The sequence below is a fragment of the Odontesthes bonariensis genome, chromosome 5 (genome assembly GCF_027942865.1).
Source record: "Odontesthes bonariensis isolate fOdoBon6 chromosome 5, fOdoBon6.hap1, whole genome shotgun sequence".
NCBI classification, from domain to species: Eukaryota; Metazoa; Chordata; class Actinopteri; order Atheriniformes; family Atherinopsidae; genus Odontesthes; species Odontesthes bonariensis.
The window spans coordinates 26762818-26784581 of record NC_134510.1 but is presented as its reverse complement, the minus strand read 5'-3'; the positions used below and the strand labels follow the sequence as shown (position 1 = coordinate 26784581).

At 42.2% G+C, this 21764-nt stretch overlaps 2 protein-coding genes across 11 annotated transcripts; one reads left to right on the top strand and one right to left on the bottom strand.

Moving 5' to 3' along the window:
- Positions 1-156: 156 nt before the first annotated feature.
- znf384b (zinc finger protein 384 b) lies at positions 157-11476 on the bottom strand. Of its 8 annotated transcripts, none has more exons than XM_075465832.1 (11): positions 11221-11476; positions 9115-9182; positions 8768-8996; positions 8247-8360; positions 5221-5375; positions 5042-5130; positions 4175-4399; positions 2080-2247; positions 1875-1953; positions 1579-1737; positions 157-1434 (listed from the first exon to the last, which is right to left on the bottom strand). In XM_075465832.1, exons 2-11 carry the CDS (start codon positions 9175-9177, stop codon positions 1060-1062), a joined length of 1656 nt encoding a protein of 551 aa, XP_075321947.1. In that variant the 5' UTR covers positions 9178-9182; positions 11221-11476; the 3' UTR covers positions 157-1059. The 8 variants fall into 8 exon arrangements, with proteins under 8 accessions (XP_075321947.1, XP_075321954.1, XP_075321949.1 ...); XM_075465839.1 differs by having other exon boundaries at positions 8879-8996; XM_075465834.1 differs by having other exon boundaries at positions 9115-9179.
- LOC142380202 (uncharacterized) lies at positions 11159-21762 on the top strand. Of its 3 annotated transcripts, none has more exons than XM_075465842.1 (13): positions 11159-11343; positions 15188-15306; positions 17472-17707; positions 18047-18170; positions 18412-18533; positions 19011-19097; positions 19275-19364; positions 19685-19773; positions 20439-20661; positions 20742-20864; positions 21023-21188; positions 21372-21460; positions 21604-21762. In XM_075465842.1, exons 1-13 carry the CDS (start codon positions 11260-11262, stop codon positions 21696-21698), a joined length of 1647 nt encoding a protein of 548 aa, XP_075321957.1. In that variant the 5' UTR covers positions 11159-11259; the 3' UTR covers positions 21699-21762. The 3 variants fall into 3 exon arrangements, with proteins under 3 accessions (XP_075321957.1, XP_075321958.1, XP_075321956.1); XM_075465843.1 differs by having other exon boundaries at positions 11256-11494; XM_075465841.1 differs by lacking the exon at positions 11159-11343 and adding an exon at positions 11511-12740.
- Positions 21763-21764: the final 2 nt, after the last annotated feature.

Genomic DNA, 21764 nt, shown 5'->3' with positions numbered 1-21764 from the left:
ATATTCTCCAGTTTCTTCAGAGATAAAAAGCTAGATGCATTCAAAGAAAGAATGTAGAAATAAATCATCTGTCAGAGAGAAGAAAATTTGATGCCTATGCCTTTGTGACACTAAAATTGATTCAGTTGCTACTAGAGAAAAGGGAAAAATGAGAACTACTTTAGAAGGTTTATTTTGTTATAAGCAGAAAGAAAAACTGCACAAACTTCAAATGTTCATATATCTGTAAAGAACAATTAGAAACATTGTTACTGTGGAGGTGTAATAGCAAGAGCACATTTGGATAACATTACTTTATGGACATACACACAAAGCAGTACACCGGATTACATGAAACATGAAGTGGCTCATCACTCCCCCAAAGGTCACGTGAAAGCCAGCAAACAGGTCTAAATTCATTCCTTTACACGCACAGTCATACTTTAGAAATTGGTGGTATATAACTCCATAAACTTGTTTATCTATTTTTTCTTTCCTGAAAAGGAAATGACCTCTATGTCCCTTTTAAGGTTAAAAAGATCACAAGCATGTATGTTACATCATAGCAGAGGTAATAACACTGATGTAAAAACTGAACGTCTCTGTATGAAAGTACAAAAATTTACCTTCACAGTTGACTGCCAATTTCGCCAGCAGAGAAACCATAAATTGCTATGCTCAAAATTGTATTTATATGGAAGAGCAGAGAGTGGTAACAATAAAAAGAAGCACTGTCTCTTAGACGCTTCCCGTCATAAAACCATCACTGTGATGGACTCAAACATACTTTATTGCAGCCTTTACATGCACTTTCTACTCAGAACAGCTAAGCAAAAGGAAACAAATCAAATGTAGCAGAAACAAAAACAAACAAACTTTAAAAAAGAATTACAGTCTTCATTATACTGAGTCAGCATATGATTTGTCCTGTCTGCCTCAAATCATTATTCAGGCACAGTCATGTCTTCCAAAGTTTCTGAATTATCTTAGTATTGCTTTAATCCTTTGACTCTCCATCTTCCATCTTGAATTTATTCTAACTTCCCCACAAAAATCCCACACTCCCTTCTTTCATCACCTCTAAGAGTTGAGGTGCTCCACTTGAATTGTGGATGCTGACACAGTGAGACAGTGGTCCTTGTGGGAAGTAATGTCAGCTACACTGACTGGTTTGTACTGGATGTCACTGGCAGACACTGTCTTATACTGATGCAGGTCAAATGGACACGGGATGGTTTCTGTCTGGGGGTAGTTGCTCTGCCCCTGCTGGCCTACCCCTGCTGCTCCGCTCCCGGCTCGGCTCGATCCTCCATCTGCACTCTCTCCTCGGTTTTGAGCTCCAGCCTGGCCCTGGGCCTGGCTTTGGTTCTGTTGTGCCGGCTGTCCTGCCACCCCTGCTGGTGCATTCAACTGGTCTGGATTGTGTTTCTCCATGTGTTTCACCAGATACGTTTCCTGCGATGAGGGGAGGATAGGTAGAGGGGAAACAGTGGACATATGACTACAAGGTGTAAAGTAGCTGCCAGGCGTCTGATACCAGTGAGGCGATTCATAGTGTTTCATGTAGTAATGTTCTTCAGGAATGGACATTTGTCTTACTGAGGTGTAAGTGCGGTTGCAGAGACCACACGAGTAGATCCTGGCATGTTTGACTGTGTGTGTGGACATGTGTGCCTCCAGGCTCCCTGCATCTATGTATCCTTTATTGCAGTTGGTGCACTTGTAGGGCTTGTCTTTGTTGTGTTGACGCCGGTGGGACTGAGAGAAAACAATATTGGGAAAAGAAAAGAAAACGTACAAGAAAAGCTTTAAAACCGTCACAGGGACATTATAGCGTTCTGTGAGACTATAAAAGCACAATACACTCATAAAAAGAGAGCCGAGCTGTTTCCCACCTGTAAATTTGAGAGTTGTGTGAAGGATTTCTCGCAGCCTGGGTGGGTGCACTTGTATGGCCGATCTCCGGTGTGAATTCTGAAGAAGAAACACAAACAAACATGCACATGGACATACGTAATCTCCTATCACTTTCATGGAGATCTAACCTGACCGCAAAAAGACACGGGCACTTCAGAAACCCAAGAGCAGTGTTTGACTTACCTGCTGTGCTGCTGAAGGTGACTGAGCTGTCTGAAGCACTTCTGGCAGTACGAGCAGGTGTAGGGTTTCACTCCGGTGTGGATGCGGATATGCTGAGCCAGGTAGCTAGAGTTGGCAAATGACTTAGTACAATGAGGACACTTGTGAGGCTTTGACTCTGTGTGGTTCCTGATGAGGTCAGACAAGAGGGTAAAAGAGAAATGGAAACATGATTGTAAAGATAAACTGAGAAGTTTTTTTTTTTTTTTTTTTTTTTTTAAATTCCCTTAATTTATCTCGAATTTTCTTTAGGAAAAAACATTCAACACACAGAAATGAAAGCATGCAACACTAACTAAAGCATAGAGAAATATCATATTTGTACCAGTCGTATTTTTTAAATTTCACAGGATATCATAACATACAACATTATCAATGTTTTTTTTTTTTTACTATTATCCACCCTAAAAATCAACCGAATGTGTCATTTCAGAGGTAAAAATTAAAGGCCGTAGTGAAACATATATACAAATGATTAAATATACACGACTGTTTCAGGCCCCAATAATCCTTAACTGTATATAAAGTTCTGAAGTAACGCATGCTAACAAAGGCTGTAATGATTATGGAATTTTTTAATGAGCCATAAAGTTGACCATTTAGTCACAGACACCTCTCTCTTGCCTTCATCCCCCTGTGTGTGAACCACTGTGATTCAAGATTTAACCATTTGTGTATTTTCAGATGACAAAATGATCACAATCATCTGGAATAATTGTAATTATACAATTTCGTAATAATCATAACAGCTAATGCTGCCACTCATCTTTTTCAAGGAAGGTATTGCTTATCTCACAGTGACAAATCCGAATTACAAGCAGCACAAATTACAGCTGGGTTGTTCCATATTAAAAGTGGCCAAAAGCTAAACTTGCTCGCCTGCATTCCAGACAAGTCACCAACTGAACACTTGTGGTGCACTGAGAAATGAATAATGACACAAAAGAAGCCCTAAAACGGCGAAGCAGCTGAAGCCCTCCATCAAGCAAGAATGGGAAAACATCAAAACATCAAATGGTGTCTTCAGTTCAAGAGTAGTTGTTAACGGAGGCCCCTCTCCAATCGTTTCCATTTCAAATTAATCCGTAAACATGTAAAAACGTCATTTGATGTGCTGCGTTTGTACTATTTTCAAGTGAACATGCTGTCTGACTGATTTGCAAATCACTGAATTCGGTTTCTTTTTGCATTTTACAGTGTTCAGGATTTTTGTCCCTTAGGAACGAGGATTGTAACAAATGAATAAAAATTCAATGTTTAAAAAAAAAAAAAAAAAAAAGCATAAACTCGGATCAACATGCCTCCAGAAATGACTAAAAGGTGACATGAAGACAGTTAGAGGAGACAAACAACACATAATTTACGGTCTAACAGGGAAGCATGGCAGCAATCCAACGTCACTGTTCAATGGAGAAAGCAAGAAAAGCATTGATGAGGAAGCTTAACAGCACAATGGGTTACTGAGCAGTGAGGAACAATGAGATAATGAGATAAGTTTTTAACTTAATAAGTTGAAAATACAAATGTGTGTGTGTGTGTGTGTGTGTGTGTGTGTGTCTCTATGGATGATGCAGTGGCTGGAAAAATTACAGGACATGCAGGGAAAAGAAGCAGGTACAAGCAGGTGGAGGAGAAAAAATATGCAAAACGAACACAGGGAACAGAAAGAACTGTGCACAAACACAAATGAAGAAAGAAAAAATATCTAAATGTTCTCAGTGTATGAATAATAAACTCCATGCATTTCAATGTCCATTCTGATTATCGTATAAATTATAAAAAGATTTCTTTTTTTTCTTCTTTTAACTGGCAGAACTGCGACTCGAAAGGTCTAATCTGAATTCTAATTTTCTGAAAAGGTCACTGGATGGAACAAGCAGCGTGTAATATGCGTCTGCACACCACTCAGCCGTCTTCCTCAGGAGGAAGAGGAAGACAGGAGTCTGAGCTTGTAAAGGGGGGAGCTGGCAGGACAGGTTAGGAGAACAAGGAGTATGATACGGGGCTGGTAATGGAGGGAGGAAAGAAGGGCGGGGGGAGGAGGGGTCTGGAGTACCGTGTGTGCTGCTGTAAGTGACTGAGCTGCCTGAAAGATTTCTGGCAGTAGGAGCAGGTGTAAGGCTTGGCCCCACTGTGGATGCGGATGTGCTGGGCCAGGTAGCTGGAGTTGGCGAATGACTTGGCGCAGTGAGGACACTTGTGAGGTTTGGCCTCTGTGTGCGACTTGGAGTGGATCTGCATGTCAGACTTACTGAAGAAGGTCGCCGCACACATCCGGCACCTACAGGCGGAGAGACACAGAAATGGGAGGGCGGGATGGAAGACCAAGTACGAAGAAGAGGGAAGCACACACAGAAAAGAAAATCCAGGAATATGTGAGAAGATGACATAGAGGAGAATTTAGAAAGGGGGGGGGGGGGGGGGGGGGGGGGGGGGGGCAGGGAGGGGGGGGGGAGGAAAACGGTTCGAAAAGTGAGACGAGAGTAAATTAAAAAGAAATGTTTAAAAGAAATCAACGAAGACAGAAGCGGGTTAAATAAATGTTTAAACACATCCAGACAACATAGAAAGATGCAAAGGGGAGAATTTAGTGAAAACTGAAGAGGAAAGGTGCACAGATAATACAGAAAATGGGAGAGCATGCCCTATAAAAAACAAAAGGACAGGAGAGGGCAGGCTCGTGTCCAGAGTGTGCAGAAGCAGAGAGCGCTATGAAGCAGTGATGCATTTGATTTTTCAAATGCATTAAAGAAAACAATCAACCATCTGCTATGAAGCCAGCATGTCCTGCCAAAACATGCAGAGAGGAGTGTTTAAGAGTGTCACTGTGTGTGTCAGCAGTGCTCTGATCAACTACAAAAGCTCAACATCTATGCAGCCACAGCGAGGATGCACAGCAGGTGCTTTTCATTGAACGCCATACCTGTATGTCTTAGTGCTGTCTTTATGGCCGTGGTCTTCATCCTCATTTGACAGCTCATATGGGTCTCCAGGATGATGCTGCAAAGACACCTTTGTCCAAAAAAAAAAGAAAAAAAAAAGTTAATTGCCAGTTTATTGCATCACATATCCAATTTTCCCAACTCTTACTTATTCTCTTACCTGGCCACCAGCTGCCAGATGTGCCAGTATTAATGTGTCATTTGCTGCTCCACCCAGGGGAGTGACCCTGGACAGCGCAGTCTTCTTCTTTCTCCCTCGTTTAGAGGGTGTTGGCATGACGACCACATGGGACGTCCCGTCCCCTTCTTTTTTGTCTATAAGAAGATTGACAACTGTAGCTTTAAGGGATAAATAAAAGGGAAATACATTTTTTTTCACCTGAATGAGGTTGTGTGAGATATGAATGGTCAGTGTTTTATCCTGATTCTCAGTTTGGAGAATCAGGAGAATCTCACCATGAAGTCTCACCCAACTAAAAAATGTTGGTGTTGTTACATGCCAGTGTCTGCACTGCGGTTGCGCTTTATAACCTGCCGTTGATGAGCTGAGTCTGTCAGGAGTTGTCAGACTTGTTCGAAAGGTTAGAGCTTGGCATTACTTTTGCCAAAAATGTATAAGATAAAAGCAAGTAAGTGTCTGAGCGTTTCCAGGCTTTCAATTCATTTGGTCTCATGTTTGTTCTCATAGTTGATAGTTCGGGATCAAACTGACAGACTTTTGAGATACAGCTGACCAGCAGCTGGATATACTGGGCAGCCACCCTGCATGCACAGATGTAAAAAGACACCATATATAGCATTTGTTAGAATGTTTCCAGAAGGTTCGAGTTGTTTTAGATGGTGAAATGTATTCTTCTGTGGCCCTGTTCAGAGTCACCTTCCCCCGTCAGAATTCAGCTGTTTTATGACTACTCATAAGTAACTTTGCTCAACCCTAAAAAAAAAAAAAAAAATCCAGAATATGCCCTTAAGATATATTTAAAAAAATGTTATAATAGCTTTTCTGTAAAGTGACCCTGAAATGCCAGCTTGTACGGATACTGACACCAAACTGAGCATCTGAGAATGACAAAGAAAATCTTGTTTTCTGTAATCAACATTTGGTTGAGTGAGGAAAGAATTTGATCAGATGTTTAGAAAACTTTATCTATTAGGAAAATAAATAAATAAATAAATAAATAATCAGCATTCAAATGACTGTTTGAATATTGATATGATTTCAAAGCGAGCTGCATCACCCTTTGTTGCTCTGGAAGATTTTCTTTTAGTTTTTTTCCTAGAGAAAACAAATCACTAATCCAGGCTGAGTATCATCAGAGCTTTGAAAGATATCAATTAAATTACAAATCTGAGCTTTAATGAAAAGCAAACTGAGTGAAATCCGTTTTTGTGATCTCACTCATATCCCAGATCGTGTTAAAATCGTGTTTCTTAGTGAATTACAACTTAAATTCTGAAAAGATTTGGTCACTGCGTAAAATGTAAATAAAAACAGAATCTCATTCACGAATAATTCATTCACGACAGACCATAGAAAACATGTTTTGAAAGTGAGACATTTTACTCTTTGAAGAAAAATATCCCCTCATCTTGATGACATCGACACGTCTCATAAAAGTTGAAACAGGTCCATGTTTACTGATGAGCATCATCTCCTCCTTCTTAACAACATTCTGTGAATGTGTAAAAACTGAAAAATACAGCTGCTGGACCTTTGGGAGGAAAGTTGTCCCATTCTTGTCCGATATATGATTCTAGCTTCTAGTCCTGGGTCTGCTTTGTTGAATCGTGTGTTTCATTATTCCTCAAATGTTTTCAGTTGGTGAAAGGTGTGGACTGCAGGCAGACTCTTCTGCTATGGAGCTAGGCTGTTGTAATAGATGCAGCATGTGGTTTAGCATTGTCTTCCTGAAATATGTAAGGATGTAGACCGACCGTTACTCGAAAAACCTCTTTATACGTTTCAGCGTTAATGATGTCTTTCCAGATGTGCAAGCTGTCAGTTCCATAGGCACTAATTCCCCCACCCATGCGTTCAGATGCAGGTTTTGAACCCATGCAGCGATTTAATGGCAGAATCATGCTGCCCGAGGGTTGAACATCACAAACACTGGTTTTTCAGCCATGTTCCCTGCCTACAGAGATGTCTCCAGATTCTCTGAATCTTTTGACGATATGATGTACTGTAGATGATGGAACATTCAAGGTCTTTGGAATTTTACATTGAGAAACAATATTCTGAAATTGCTCCACAATTTGTAAATGCTACTTTTGAGAGATTCTGCCTCTCTAAGGTGCTCTTTTTGTGCAAAATCATGTCACTAATTAAAGCAATACTATGTAACATTTCTACCTTAAAATAACAGCTTGAAAAAATTTGTGTGGCTAGAATGAGTTTTAATATTACGATTGGCCTGTCTCCTATGCCCTTCGGGGGTCTGAGTTGGAAAAACTGCGCAATGTAACTTTGCTGGAGCGGCCCGGTGGCGGCCCGGTGGCGGCCCGGTGGCTGAGCGGAAGTACTTTGACTTGCTTTCTGGCACACCTACCGCAAAAACAAATAGACCCCTCTCACACTCCCAGGTACATTTGATTACTCTTACCTTCTTGGTCGACATAGCTTGCACCTTCTAACTCCTCGCCGGTTTGTCAACAAACGTGAAAAGTGAAAGTGAAAGGGTGTTGTATTTACGACAGTGTAACCGTACATTACCTCCAAGCCTGTAGGGGGAGCTCCAGAGTGGGCTTTTTGAGAAGTTACATTGTATCGCTTTAACATGTTCCTACTTACTTTCTCAGCTTCTCGTGTCATGACTTTTCCGTGACATGTTGCTGCCATAAATTTTAAGATGAGCTGATATTTTTCATGAAATAGTAAAATGTCTCACTTTCAACATGTTTTCTACGATCTCTCGTGAATAAAATGTTAGTGAATGAAATTTACAAACCATTGCATTCCGTTTATATTCAAATAAAATGTCCCAATTTTGGAGTTCATCAAGAGAGGGTTGTTCCTCATATCATATAATGCCGTCACCGATTTTCTGAATGGCGGACACTGTGTTATACTGCATTAGCTACCCTGAAGAAATTTAAGAAACTAAAAATCTAACAGGCCAATTTAACTGAAAATCGCATTAAGGCATTGCATTACACAAGATGGAATACGCTGTATGAATGTTTCACCTGGAGAGTGGAGTGCTGAAACAATCATGGTTGTTGCTGTATGACCAGAGACGAATGACTGAGAGGAGGTGGGAGAGACCAGCGTTCCCTGAGGAGTCGTGATTACCAGACCAGCTGCACAGAGGAGGAACAAATTACGCTCGACAAGAACAGTGTCCAGTATCTATTGAAAAAATGTATCACCAAAAGCACATTTTGTATCTTCTGCTGAGCCTGGAGGTGTTTAGGAAGCATTACAAACAATAAAACACTACTGGATTCATTCCGAGGTTAAGCCCAGTGGTAGCAGCAGGAAATGAGGCGCACAGATGTTAATTTTACCCACAAGCTGTCCTGTTGGCAACAGTTCTTCTCATCAACTAAATCATTTAATGCTCTTCTGTTATTCTACTTAGTCAGGGCTAAACTTTGGTGTTGTTCTGTTCTAAAATCACCCTCCAATCATCAGATGTTATATCCACGGCATCTGAGCCAAAACTGAGAAGACGTCCCTGCAGGCTTTTCGCCTGAAACAGGCGTACCTGCTGTCATGATGCCTGTGGAGGGGACCGGCAGCACTGTGATGTTCTGGGTGCTGTGAGGCGGGTGGAGGTGTGCGACACTGCCAGCCTGCCCGCCTCCATCTGTCTTACCCCCAGGTGATGGGATGGTGAGAAGAGCTGTCTGGTAGTGGGACGCTGAGGAAGGAGAGAACGAAGCATTCTTCTCCTGTTGCTCTTTCACTTTATTCAGGAACATGGCATTCTCGATCTGTCAGGAAAGAGGAGACGTGCGGTCATTTTCATGTAGCGAGTTGAGAGAGGTCTACATCTGCATGAGGCGTCAGATTTTGTTGTATTGCTTTGGAATAACTGTGTGGAGGTCTTACCTGTCCTGGAACAGTGGGGACAGGAGACCAGAAATATGACGAATTAAAATGAGAGTCTTCCATTACTGCTGCAGAGACACAAGAGCAACAAGGTAAAAGCTTTAAAAACTTGATGCCAAAGCCAATAAAGGCACAATGCAACTGAACTTAAAGTGATCTCAATGTTATGACAATCCACCTCTCTCCACATTAAAAGAGGCATGGGTTAGAGGCATGCGCTGGTGAGGAGACTCCAGATGGGTTATGGTTGAAAGAGGGGAGATGGGATCAAAGCATTTCCATGTAGCACATTCTTCTCTGTCTGCAAACTGCGATTAGTGCGAGGAGCTGGCACGACATTTACAATTTGTACAGCAGCATATAGAACAGAGAGCTAATCCTTTACAGGGTTCGTGATTTTGGGTTTAAGTCCAGAGTAGAAAAGCGTTATCCCGAGAGGGTGGAAACCCATTTCCTCCTCTCCTTGTTTTACACGACAGGTTTGGTACATTTTCCTAATGTCCTTTATCAAACAGAATCGCATTAGGTTGTAGTGCTCTGTGTTCTGACCTGGGAGGATCTCACCGTTGTAGCCTTTATCTGGGGCCTTCCTTTACCTCAATTGGACCATATACATCCATTTTTCAGGGGTAACCAAACCTCTTCTTTTTTTTTTAGGGATCAAGAAGCAGTGCTCATCTGTCTGTTGGTTTTCTTATTACACCATGTAATGCCTTCTATCTGACTTTACGGACTAGATTTGGATTTTACCACATTTTATTTGGTCTAATTTATATAATCAGGACAAAATACAGATACCACAACAGGCAAAATGATTGAGAGCCTCATTCAAGTGCAATCTAGTGACTGAAAAGTGAGAATAGTACTTTCTCACCCCTTTAAGCCTGTGTTTCATTTTCATTATCCTGGTTATCAATAAGACTGTAATACACAACAAATAAAATGTGTTATAATTGTAAGGATCCAACCAACACCAGAGCAACCTGTAACCCTCCATGTTCATGTGTGGATTTTTCCTGCCACATTACCCGGTTTGCAGAGATGTGCTTGTTTTAAACACAAATTACTGTAAGCTTATGGCCGTTGTAAGCAATTATTAAGGGTTCTGATTCTGACAGTGAGTCTGACAATGTCCATGACAGGGTTTGAGCAATGAAGTGACTCTTAACAGGTGACATTTTGACTCGTCATAAAATAAAAAGCGGAATGAACGTAGTCTCAGTTAACTGTCCCAGAAAACCACACCAGGACCCTGAAACTGAGAGTGAAATGCATTCTGGCCAAATACAAGTTATTGTTCCCACTTGTGCTTTTCTGCCTGCTACATGCAAAATGTCTCCTGCAAAAAAATCCTGCCAAACGAGTTACCACAAAACCGATTGTCAAAGAAACGAGCTGGAGTTGTTGAGGGGGGGGGCCCTGAAAAGCTTTGGGGCAATTGAAGTGGCTTCTTACTTAGCCGTGTTAGTAATGCAGCAGAGGAAGCAAAACTGCAGTGGCAAAATTTCAACAAAAAGAAAATATTAAGATGAATAATAAACATCTTATAACAAACAAATTAAGAGGTATGATCCATCAAAAATGCAGATGCAATTCCTGTTTTTTCATTAGCCTGGATTATGCTATTGTGATAATAAGTATGTAAATGACCTCTTAAATGCTTTAAATATGCTAAATATAGTTTGTGACCCACGTCAAGAGGCGTTCACACCAGATCCAGCTTCTAAGCTACATAATCTGGTATGATGAGTCCAAGTGAGCAACAAAACTGCAACTTGTGTAAATCGCTAAATGTCAGATGTATGTTATGTTTTCAATAAGGCGCAGCAGCTCAACAGCAGGACTCCATTTCGGCCCTTTACATGTTGTGGTTAATCAGGCCCGACGTGCTGATTAACATGCAGTTAGCAGACAGTGAGTCTGTGCTGCCCTCCCGCCTGGAAGAAAAAAAAAAAACATGCAAAGAAAAAAACCCAAAAGGATGAAAAAAAAAAAACTGAAGCGAAGAGAAAAAAAAAAAAAACAACAGACCATCCTCACAGACTTCCGGCTGTGGGGACGGGTGGAGAGGCGGCAGCAGAGTCGTGCATATCTACGAAAAATTACCAGCGACTGCATGGAGAACAGCGGCGTTTACCGGTACCGATGAGTCCGTCCTCCTCCCGGAGCTGCGAGCGGCCGGGACTGTGTGGACTCAGGGCCCAACTCTGTCAAAATTCCCGCAAATCAGTAAACTTCTTTCCCTTCTCTCTCTCACTCTTTTTTTTTTTTTTTTTTTTGATTTTTTTCCCTCCTATGAGCCAGCTGCCTCGTCTGAGCTTCACTTCCTCCGGATAAGGTCGTCAGACAAAAGGAGTGCGTTTCGCTGACGTCACTTCCGGTATCTGAGGGATTTGTACGTTTAAAAGTGTTTTAAAATGTCCTGCCGGCCGTCAGGTGGACTGGTGTCCGAGCAGCAGCGGCCATAGTTTGTCTTTGCTCAGAAATTAAGCCGAAAACACGCGTGATTATTATAACTATATTATAATTATAATAATAATACATTTGGCCGCGTGTGAGAAGACATAGAGATGATGCCTTCATGGCGGCGTAGGAAATTACAGAGCTCAATGGGTGTGCAAAAGCTCACATCCTATTTCCTCGTTTCACTGCCCTCTGTGTGCTTTGCAATTATAATTGTTTAGAAACATGCTGTATCCCTACTGGAAAATATAAAATATCCGTAAAGCTCCTTAAAAAGAGAGAAATGGCAACATATTGTCTTACCTGCTTGACCTGTAAAGGTCACCACTCCACCACATTATGGTCAACTTTTAAAACCTTTGTTGGATTCTGGAAGGAAACCAGAGCAGCCAAAAATAAACCAATGCTGGCACAACATGCTGATGTACTGGTTGTTTTAACTTTAACATTTTTGTTTGTTTGCTTGTCTTGTAAAGAAAATAACGTATTTTTGAATGTTGCCCCGTCAACATTCGATTTTAAAAGTGTGAAATTGATGAGATACGGTTTGTTATTTTCAGTTTGCTTAAATATAATAAACGTTGTACGCTTTTTTTTACCAGCCAATTTACTATTTACTGTTGTTTTTTGTAGCGTTTTCGGCGTTGGCGGCCCAGCTCCACTGTGCCAGATTAATTTTAGATTAACTTTTTGGTTCTTGATTGTGTTTGAGCGCCGTCATACAGCAAAGCTTACGCTCACAGTCCAGATATTTCACGGCTGTGAAACGATACAAACCAAAACACAGGAGGCGTTTATGTCGTTTATTAGCCGTTTTCACGGCAACATCCCGAACAGACCACAAGGTGTCGCTGTAAGGACAGTAATACACTTTCAGCGTGACGTCAACATCCGGCGACACGTCTCCCGAGCACACCGCTAAATTCGTCAGATACATGCTTAATAATCTAATTCCCACCAGACTGCGTTTTCATTCATGAGACGTGCCGTGCACGCGGTGCCCTGTGAACCCCTGAGCATCACTTTTAAATGGTGGTAAACTCGCGGGGCTTTTGACAACACCACAGCTTCAAATGGGGGAGGTGAGGAAGCTGCAGAAGAAGTTGAGACAGATTGAAAATCTGGAAATAAAAATCAGCCTCACTACAGAGGAGAGATTCAAGGTACAGAAACACTTCATCTGCATTTCCATTTTCTTATGATCTTTGTGTGAGACTTTTGGCAAAATCACAAAGGGGTAAAACAATAGGTTATGTCAGACAGATCCAGTCTAAATATATAGAGTAAATATCAATTCTGCTACCAGAAGTATGCAGAGTTGCCTGTTCAGTACACCAGTGTCAGTATAACAGTTACAGATCTAGTTCATCATAAAAAAATGAGTGTAAAATAATGCTTGTTATCGGTGGAATAACGGTGTTGGCTTCATAAAGACCAAGATTAAAATGAATTAATAATAACAGTGCGATGAATAATTTGACAGTTTTTACCCTCGGATCTCAGTAGATCAGAGGATCACACGTTGAAAGGAGCGTATCAGGGAAAATAATTACCGGGAGCTTCAGGAGAGCCTCTGCTTGTTAAAGGGCAGCATCTGAATGGTGGAATAAATGGAAACGGTGCTTTGTCTTTGCTGAACTGCTCCTGCAACTCCTAATTGGGGAGGGTGTGTGATAAAGACATATGCGGTGAAGCTTGCTGCTTATGAGCCACAACAAGTTTTCTCTGTTTGAACTTTCCCTGAAGTTTCCCTGAACAGACCAAATCACAACAAAATGTGTGTATAATTTTTCTATTTAGCCACAGTGCTGTTTGTTCACAAGGGATTCTTTCTCTTCGAATATAATGCACTGACTCGGCCTCTTGCACTGGAGGAACATTTAATTTTCTCATTAATTTTTCTTAAATCCAATTTTGCAAACCTTAACTCATAAATTACTGCTTCTTTAGCTCTCTGTATTCATTGGAAGCACGATTTACTACATTCACTATGTAAAATGAGGTTTTAAATATGATGGATTCGATGAGTAGTTTGGATTGTCTCCAACCAGCTACATATTGACAGCAGGGCTTACACAATTATGCACCAATAACAATAATGCTGCTTTCATGAAGCTTATAAATAGTACTTTGTTTTAGATAGTCTCAAACAGACCCTACTTTATCTTTATAATTGGGAATGTCTCTTAGGATGTAATGTAGTCCAGCACACCTTCACCATCCACTATGAACTCCATAGCAAACATAAAGGAAAGATATTAGAGAAAAACTGTTGTGTTGGGTTATATCACATTTTAGGTGAGGCAGGGGAATCACAGAAAGTACAAATATCTACGAAAAACAAAGTGAAAAGTATTGCTTTGCTAATTTTGAACACATAAATAAATGATTACTTTTATTATAGCTGCAATGAATACGAACATTTACTCATAAAAAGTGAAAGAATTTGAAAAAGTATTTGTGGAAATAAACCATCAAACAACCATAAAAAGTTGGATTTTTATGCTTTAAAACTGTTACGCAAAATCTGTGGTGGTTGTTATTTGTTTTTATGCAACATCAAACAACTTCCCGATATTATAGAAACTTCCAGATATATTTTCTAAAATGTATTCAATCCTTTATGTAACCAGGAGATAAGACTCTTGAGATTTGAAACATCTTTTAAACAAGAGCACCCTGACAAAGACGGTAGTTACAGCAATACACGCATAAATATACAAAATGACACGTGTATTTGACACATAAAACAAACTTTCAAGATAAACTTTATTAAAACTATACACAACCACACTGTCTACAGTTAAAAGTGTAGATTTAAAATTTTGAAGCTCTAAGTTTCTTCATTTGGGTAGAAAACAATTTTTTTGTTATTAATTAGTTTACTGTAAAATATTCAGCTAATCTATTTGGTTAAAAATGATCCTTAGGGTTTTATTATGTTCCACTCAAATTTAGATATAATCCAGTGAAAATTGAGCGACTGCTGTGGCTTAGAAATCATAAGAAATAATTCAATTTGGCTCAGAGGGGCAAATTGTTGGGGGGAAAAAAAAGTCATAATTAGAAATCTAGGATTTTTGTAAGATTTTAGGAACTTACTATTCTTTGGGTGCCCTTCTAGTTCTGCTGAAGGAATATGTTTCCCACAATGCAACCCAGCAGACCTTCTGGGTATTTACTCTGTGCCTTGTAAATGTGTCATGTCTTGCTAAACGCTACAACCTTTTAAAAGAATATCTGCAGTCGACAACCCCATGCAGAAAATAACTGATGAAATCAACAGCATCAAAGCTCCACCGCAACCTCTAAAGATAAACAATTGTTAGCGGACGCAGAGTACACCTTGACGTATAAACTGTGTGATTAAACCATGTAAAGTTGATGCAGTGCTCCTTTAACTGAGGAAACAGACACTTGATATACTCTTGACATCCAATTTACTCAGTCATGCATATTTCAGAGCTCACTATCAGACAAGAGTACGGCGTGTCTCTCAAGCTGCAGCTTAATAAATCAAGACAAGCCGAGTATGTTTGTTGTGCATATAAACAACTTGTGGATTTAGCAGCTTGCTTTACAACCAATCTCGTGCCCTTTTCCCTGTCAGATCTCCAGGAAGGCGGAGCTGCGCTCCAGATTGGCTGAGCTTCAGCTGCAGCTTTCTGGCCCGCAGCAAGCTCTTGGGATTGTGGGAGACGGAAAGAAGGAGAAGATGAAAAGACAAGTGTAAGGAAGTGAGGGAGAGGTACCAACCATGGGCTGGTGGGGGGGGCATGTGGAGAGAGGCACAATTCTTCAAAAGCAACAACATTCACTTTGAAGCCTTTGATCTTTTTTGTATGTCTATCCAAAGACACTACAGGTCAAATACTAGTGTGCTTTTGGAAAAGGGAACTTGTTCTAATGATCGTAATGTGTCATGTAAACATTAATCAATAATGTCATCCTCCCTCGTTGAGCCCCTCGAGACCTTGAGCACATCGCAGGAATTAGCAGATCTGGCCATACAGTACTGTGTAATAGCCTTGAGCCACCCCATGGTTCCTGCCAGGAAAACATGAAACAGGTGCAGCAGTTCATTCCACTTTGATACAGTATATAAGACAAAACAGAGTTTAGACAATGCTAATGGCATTGAAAGTCAATATTTGGTATGAGCACCTTTATTCTTCCACACAGTCTGGACCCTCTTAGACAAGCTTTCATGTAATTTCTGTAAGTCGTCTTCAGGAATAGTTCTCCAGGCTTCTTGAAGCACTTTTCAAAGCTCTTCTCTGGATGTTAGCTGCCTTTTGTTCTGTTCTCTCTCAAGATGACCCCACACTGCTTCAATAATGTTGAGGTTCGGGTTCTGGGGAGGATTCATCCCTCCATCAGACCTGTTGACGCTGATTTTCAGTCCACTTCTTGTGTCATTTGGCACAGCTCAGCCTTTTCTTCCTGTTTCCCTTCCTGAAGAATGGCTTCTTTACAGCCACCCTTCCATGGAGACCATTTCTAATGAGGCTTCAGTGAACAGTAGATGGATCAACTGAAGGTCCAGATGCATCTCTCAGGACCTGTGTCAGGTCTTTGCTGGATTTTTTCGTCTTTCTTAAGGACATCACTTTCAGATCCTGTTCATCTGCTACAGATAGTTTTAAGGCCTGACACTTCCTCTCCTTTTCTTCTTTTTTTTTTGTCTAGTTACCTCAATTTTTTTAAGGACACACTGCACACCATGCTATGATATCTGACATCTGGGATTTTTTCTGTTAAGTTGTGTTATCTTTTGAATTCTTTACAGAATCAAGTAAAGAAATAGGAACATTTCATTTGTATCTTTGTGACAGGCCGCTAATAATTATGTCCCTAAAGATAGGATTTTTCTTTGGCTAAGTTGTCAGTTATGTATAAACAGAACACCGGTTCATCCCTCGCGTTAGAGGTTTTTTATTTTTATATGCTTGAATGGTCCATAAGTCAGTCAGTGGGGTTACATGGCACTGAAAGGAGCGGATAATTGGCTAAATTACAACAAGAATGAGTTGAGCAAGGGTAATTATCCTTGAATATATGGCGGTGAATGAATCGAATCAAACTCAGGCATTCGAGAAAATGGCGAATGAAGAGCAAGATGAAGCTACGTCCCTCTACATTTTGTTTGTGATGAGCTGCTTATTGCACAAACGTGATGCACAACGGCGCATTCTTCATCGCATTGTTTGTTTCTTCCTGACGGCGACAACAATTGTAATGTCGTCTCTTCCGACTTCTGGTTCACGACCACGGGAAAAAATCTCGAGCATGCGCAGAACGCAAAGTCTAATTCACCACGTGCTTCATCCGTCTGCAAACACGTTTAATTTGACTTTCAACCGTGTTATCTCGGGGTCTTAATCCGATCTGATCCAATTTCTTGTCAGAATAAGGTGTCTACATGAACTTAATAACTCAATCTTATAATTTAGCCAATTATCTGATCCTTTCAGTGCCATGTAACCCCACTGAGTGTTTGGTGGCTCAAAAACAAAACAAAATAGCACATTCCATTTGAGCACAAATGGTCAGGAAAAAGATCTGGACTAAAAATGATTGAAAAAGCAGCCAATGTGCATAGAAAAACAGAAAGACCTTTAGAAAGCTTGGAGAACTATCGATCAAGACCACTTTAAGAGATTAAAAGAAAGTCTGACTCCTGAAATGCACGGGGGGAGGGGGGACTCGAGACTTTTGCATCATACTGTAAAACTGACTTATTCACTCTTGCTTTGCAGACTCGTGAAGAATTATTGTTTTTATTTGTGTGAGCCCTGGAGATCCTCCACAGGTATCTTTGTGGTCACAGAGGATGCTGTGTGCACTTTGCATCTTGATTATTCATTCAGCTCCTGCTTTCTGCACTGGCACAGTGAGGATGCCCCGGAGGCCCTTCCATCACAAACACCTCCAGCCTCCAAGATCCTCAAGGAAGAAAGCAAGTCCAAAGCTCAGACGACGGCAGCGCCAGCCGGCAGGCAGAGGGAGGCAGGAGGGGATGCTGCAGAGAGAGGCAGACTGCAGGAAGGGACTGAAGCATCACATCACAGTGGAGTCGTGTCCGGAGACCGTCCAGACGTTGACACAGAGCAGCAACTGCAACAGGACGGTGGGCTGATTAAGAAAAGTGACTGATGAGATTGTCTTCGCACCTCATCACGTGCAGTTGAAATTGCAATGCAGTGCCCTAATTTGCAGTTAACATCTAAAATCAGATAATACACATATGCCCTGAGGAGTCCTAACAAGATTATATGGCTGCCGGGGTTTAAACCAACAGGCTGCATTTGCTTCCTTGCAGTCAGAGCCCGCGTTTTGCCTCCTTGGAGCTAATTTAGCCCCACGCTTTGCAACAGCACACTAATCCATATTGCAGAATCAAGTAGATTAACAAGCCAGGGTGCTGATGAGTCAACACTGCTAATTGCACAAATCATTCCTTTTACAGAAGCTGAGTTTACATCCCTCAAAGCATCCTGGGAGAAGGCAAGGTTTCGCTTGAGGCTGTTGGAGGGCCACAATGACATAGTCACCAGCGTGGTTGCTGTTGACAACCTGGTGGTTTCTGGAAGGTAAAGCGGCGCATAATTTGCATAATGGATGTGCAAAGTGAACATTCTACCTAATTTATCGCTTAATAGGCTCTTTCCCTCGCTGTCTGACATGTATTTGCTTTTCTTCCCCCGCCCTCAACACTCGGCTCAAATCTCTTGTGGTTTATGTTGAACGGCTTTTAACTTTTCCACCGCCTTCTCTCGGTAATTCTGTCGATCTGCTTTCTGTGTCATCTCTTCATCGCCGCGTCCATCGAAGTCGAGACACTACGGTGAAGGTGTGGCACGTTCCCACGGCAACTGAACACAAGAACCTGGGGGGTCACACCGGTGGAGTCACCTGTCTGTCTGCGCCTCCCCCTGAGTACTGCAAGAGGCTGGGTGAGGACACGCACAGATACACATGTGGGCCCACTGCAGCTGAGTAATGCCGGTGTCCTGCGGCCTGGTAATTATAGGAGCAGTTCATCAGATCAGCCCCAGTGAGAAATAACCTCAGTAGACACTTTAGAGAGTTCACTGTCTGTCTGAAGCAGGCAGCCTTCCATCATTTGACTCCCCTGCTCTGCTCCTGCGCTCCCTCCCCACCTGCTTCCCCGGCTTAAAACACCATGCGTTGAGGTGGAGCGCATTAGCGATGCAGCTCAGTCGCACCAAAGTCACTTCGTGTTAATCAACTAATTATTTGTCTTCTTTTTACCATCATGTGTATTCTCTCTCTGCCTCTTCCTTGCAATCTGTCTCTTTTATTCATTTGTGCATCACCACTTATTCATCTTATCTACCTGTCTGTTTCTGACCCTTCCTCCTCCTCTCCGTCTGTCCCTTTGTTTTGTCTGTGTCTGCCCTCTCCTCCAGCCTGGTCCCTGTCTTTGTCTGACAAAGAGAGGTTTATTTTGAGTGGCTCTGCTGACTGCTACGTGAAGATCTGGGCCCTGAGCATTGGTAAGCTTACCACACAAACACACAAGTATTCATGACTGTATATATGAGTTTCTATTCAGATTAAGTTAACCTCTAGATTCTGTCTGGGAAATATGTGCACATTGTAACGAGTGTATGCCTGTGTGACTGATGGTCTGCATCATGTCGGCTAAATTAGTATTTTGCTGTTGCCTTCAGGGCAGTGTGTTAAGTCTATCTACACGTTCAACGCCGTGTCTGCGCTCTGCTTTGTGCCAGAGGAGGACGGCTACATCATCACCGGATCAGGTGTGTTTTTGTGAGGACAAACAGTGTAAGAGAGATGGAGAGCAAAATAATTGCACCCAAGAGTTGTTGTATCACATCAGATTTGTGTTTCCTGCCTGTCTGTGTGTGTACATGTACGGGCAATAATTCATCCCACTGTGTGTTGATGTCTTTACTAATATATGCCGAGTCTGACACTGTGGCATCGCCTGCCAGTGAGTTAGAGTAGCGTAATGCTATCGGGTTCAGCAGCCAGGCTCAGGTGGGTCAGTCGTGACCAACAATAACGACTGCCAGTTGCCTGTCATCACACATTAACCTCACACTTGGCCACTCTGCAGATGCGGGGAAGGTTCAAACCTGGAGCTGGCACACTTTCCAAAACTGCCAGTCAGTCAACGCTCACCAGGGGGCAGTCACCTCCATCCAGGTGCGTGGGTCATTCACCTGCTGACCATGATATGCTCTCCACACAGAGAATGCCATAGATGTTTTCATCCTCAGCCTATTGTTGACACTCAATGGCTGACGGACACAAAAATATGCTTTAGAAGCTCTCTGAGGTAGTTTGAGGACTCCTGATTAGTAATTTGAAGAAAAAAACAAACTCTTCCTGAGAAATCAAATGTGTACATTTCCACACCTTTTTCCTTACACGAGCCCTCCTTATTTATTGCTTTCAAATGGAAATCAAAGATATTTGTTGAGATGTAAGCTGTGGAGCTCGTCCAATTTTAGCGCACACTGTATGTATTTTGAGCAAAAAAGGCTTTTTATGAATGTTGAAAGCCAGAGCTGCATATGCACATATTTTTTTTTTTCAATTTTCAATCATCATAATATGCCTAAAGCATTAAAGCGTAGCGCATCATTGTCATCCTCTTTGTGGTTTTTCACGCAAAGAGGACGATCCATTTATAACCAACAGCGGCACGGAAACATCCAGAAGACAAATTCATACACTTCTTTCCCATTTGCACAAACATAAATGCATTTTCTTTTCTCCCTCACACACATGTATGCACACAAACACACACACAGAGTGGGTAAGGACTCGAATCACCATGACAACTGTGTCTTTCATGCCCTCCACAGTCTCAGGGTCCGCTGGTGTTCAGCGGCTCGGCTGAAGGAGGGGTATCTGTGTGGGAGAACCGGTGTTCAGATCGAGACCCCCTGAGGCTGTTGCACCACTGGAGTGGCCAGGTGACAGGTTTGGGCGGGGCGCCCGGCGGGCGTCTGACACTTAGCCCGCGGGGAGATAGAGTGTTCCTGGCTTACGGTAGAGCCTGGCTCAAGATCCTCCACTGGAGGACAGGTGAGCTCTGGAATGAGATGGGCACAGATGCAGCGAAACCTGCATAATCCCTCCACCTAACATCTGTCCAATTACCACAGGAACGGTGTCCAGGTTGACCAATCACAGCAGTATCACCGGGGTAACAGATTGTGTTCACCAGACAGGAGGGCTCCTAATTGGCTCCAGCTATGACCTGGCGAATGGAGAGAGCGGACTTAATTGTGAGTCACAGAGAAATCGTACAGCCAGAAGTTACCCTCTCCCCTGTGAGGGTGTAAAAACACCCTTTAACTTTAAACTAAATGGAAACCACTTTAAACTAAATGAAAACCATCCTCTGTTGACCTCCAATCCTTTAATCGCTCTCTTCTCTCTCCAGTGTTCTCTCTGCCTCAGTGTCGGTATCTGGCCTCTCTAACCTGGCCAAATGCTCCCAGAATTCTTTGCTTTGCTACGTGGACCACCAGGAGTGGAGACCACCGATGGGTCACTGGAGGTCGAGACCTCATCGTATGGGAGCAGCTCCCTAGCTCTGGGAAGCAGAGGTGGGCACGAAACTTGTCCCCACGACTGACTTAAAAGTTATATTCCTTGTTTGAATATTCATTCATTCTGCTGAGATCAATTGCATTTGATTCTGAGATTCAATGTGTGTGAGTGGGATTAACGGATCTTGACACTCATATTGATATTATGTGTTTAATTAATTGCGGGTCTAAATGTTACAGGGGAGACGTCACAGTAAAGAGAGACAGTCGAATGGACTCGTGCTTGCTTGAGTCAGAGGGGGACACGGAGGATGACGAGGAGACCGATGGTACAGTCCCACGCCCTCGCAAGTTAATTTACCCGCACGCATGTTTAATGAGTAACCACAGAACTGCTGAAATTAACAGTACCATGTTAATTTTAGATGATACATGTGGTGACAAATCCTTAAGGACCCCTTGTCATATTTAGATTACGAGGATGGTGACGATGAAGGAGAAGACAGTCGGCCGGGCGGCGCTGAGGATGGAGGGTCCAGTTCGTGGTTGCGCTGTGTTCTTCAATGAGCGGCGGCCTCCTGCATGGAGGACACCATGGCCTGCAGCCATGAAGAGGAAATGAGAGGGTGGGAG

Bases quoted from the DNA above. Each gene is read 5' to 3' on its own strand.
- znf384b (XM_075465832.1), bottom strand. From the start codon at position 9,177: ATGGAAGACTCTCATTTTAATTCGTCATATTTCTGGTCTCCTGTCCCC. The intron at 5,376-8,246 runs GTGAAACATTCA...ATCTTCTTATAG, and splicing joins TTCAGCACTCCACTCTCCAG to ACAAAAAAGAAGGGGACGGG. The intron at 5,131-5,220 runs GTAAGAGAATAA...TTTTGGACAAAG, and splicing joins ATCTGGCAGCTGGTGGCCAG to GTGTCTTTGCAGCATCATCC.
- LOC142380202 (XM_075465841.1), top strand. From the start codon at position 12,651: ATGGGGGAGGTGAGGAAGCTGCAGAAGAAGTTGAGACAGATTGAAAAT. The intron at 18,534-19,010 runs GTGAGGACACGC...CCTCTCCTCCAG, and splicing joins TGAGTACTGCAAGAGGCTGG to CCTGGTCCCTGTCTTTGTCT. The intron at 21,189-21,371 runs GTGGGCACGAAA...TAAATGTTACAG, and splicing joins CCTAGCTCTGGGAAGCAGAG to GGGAGACGTCACAGTAAAGA.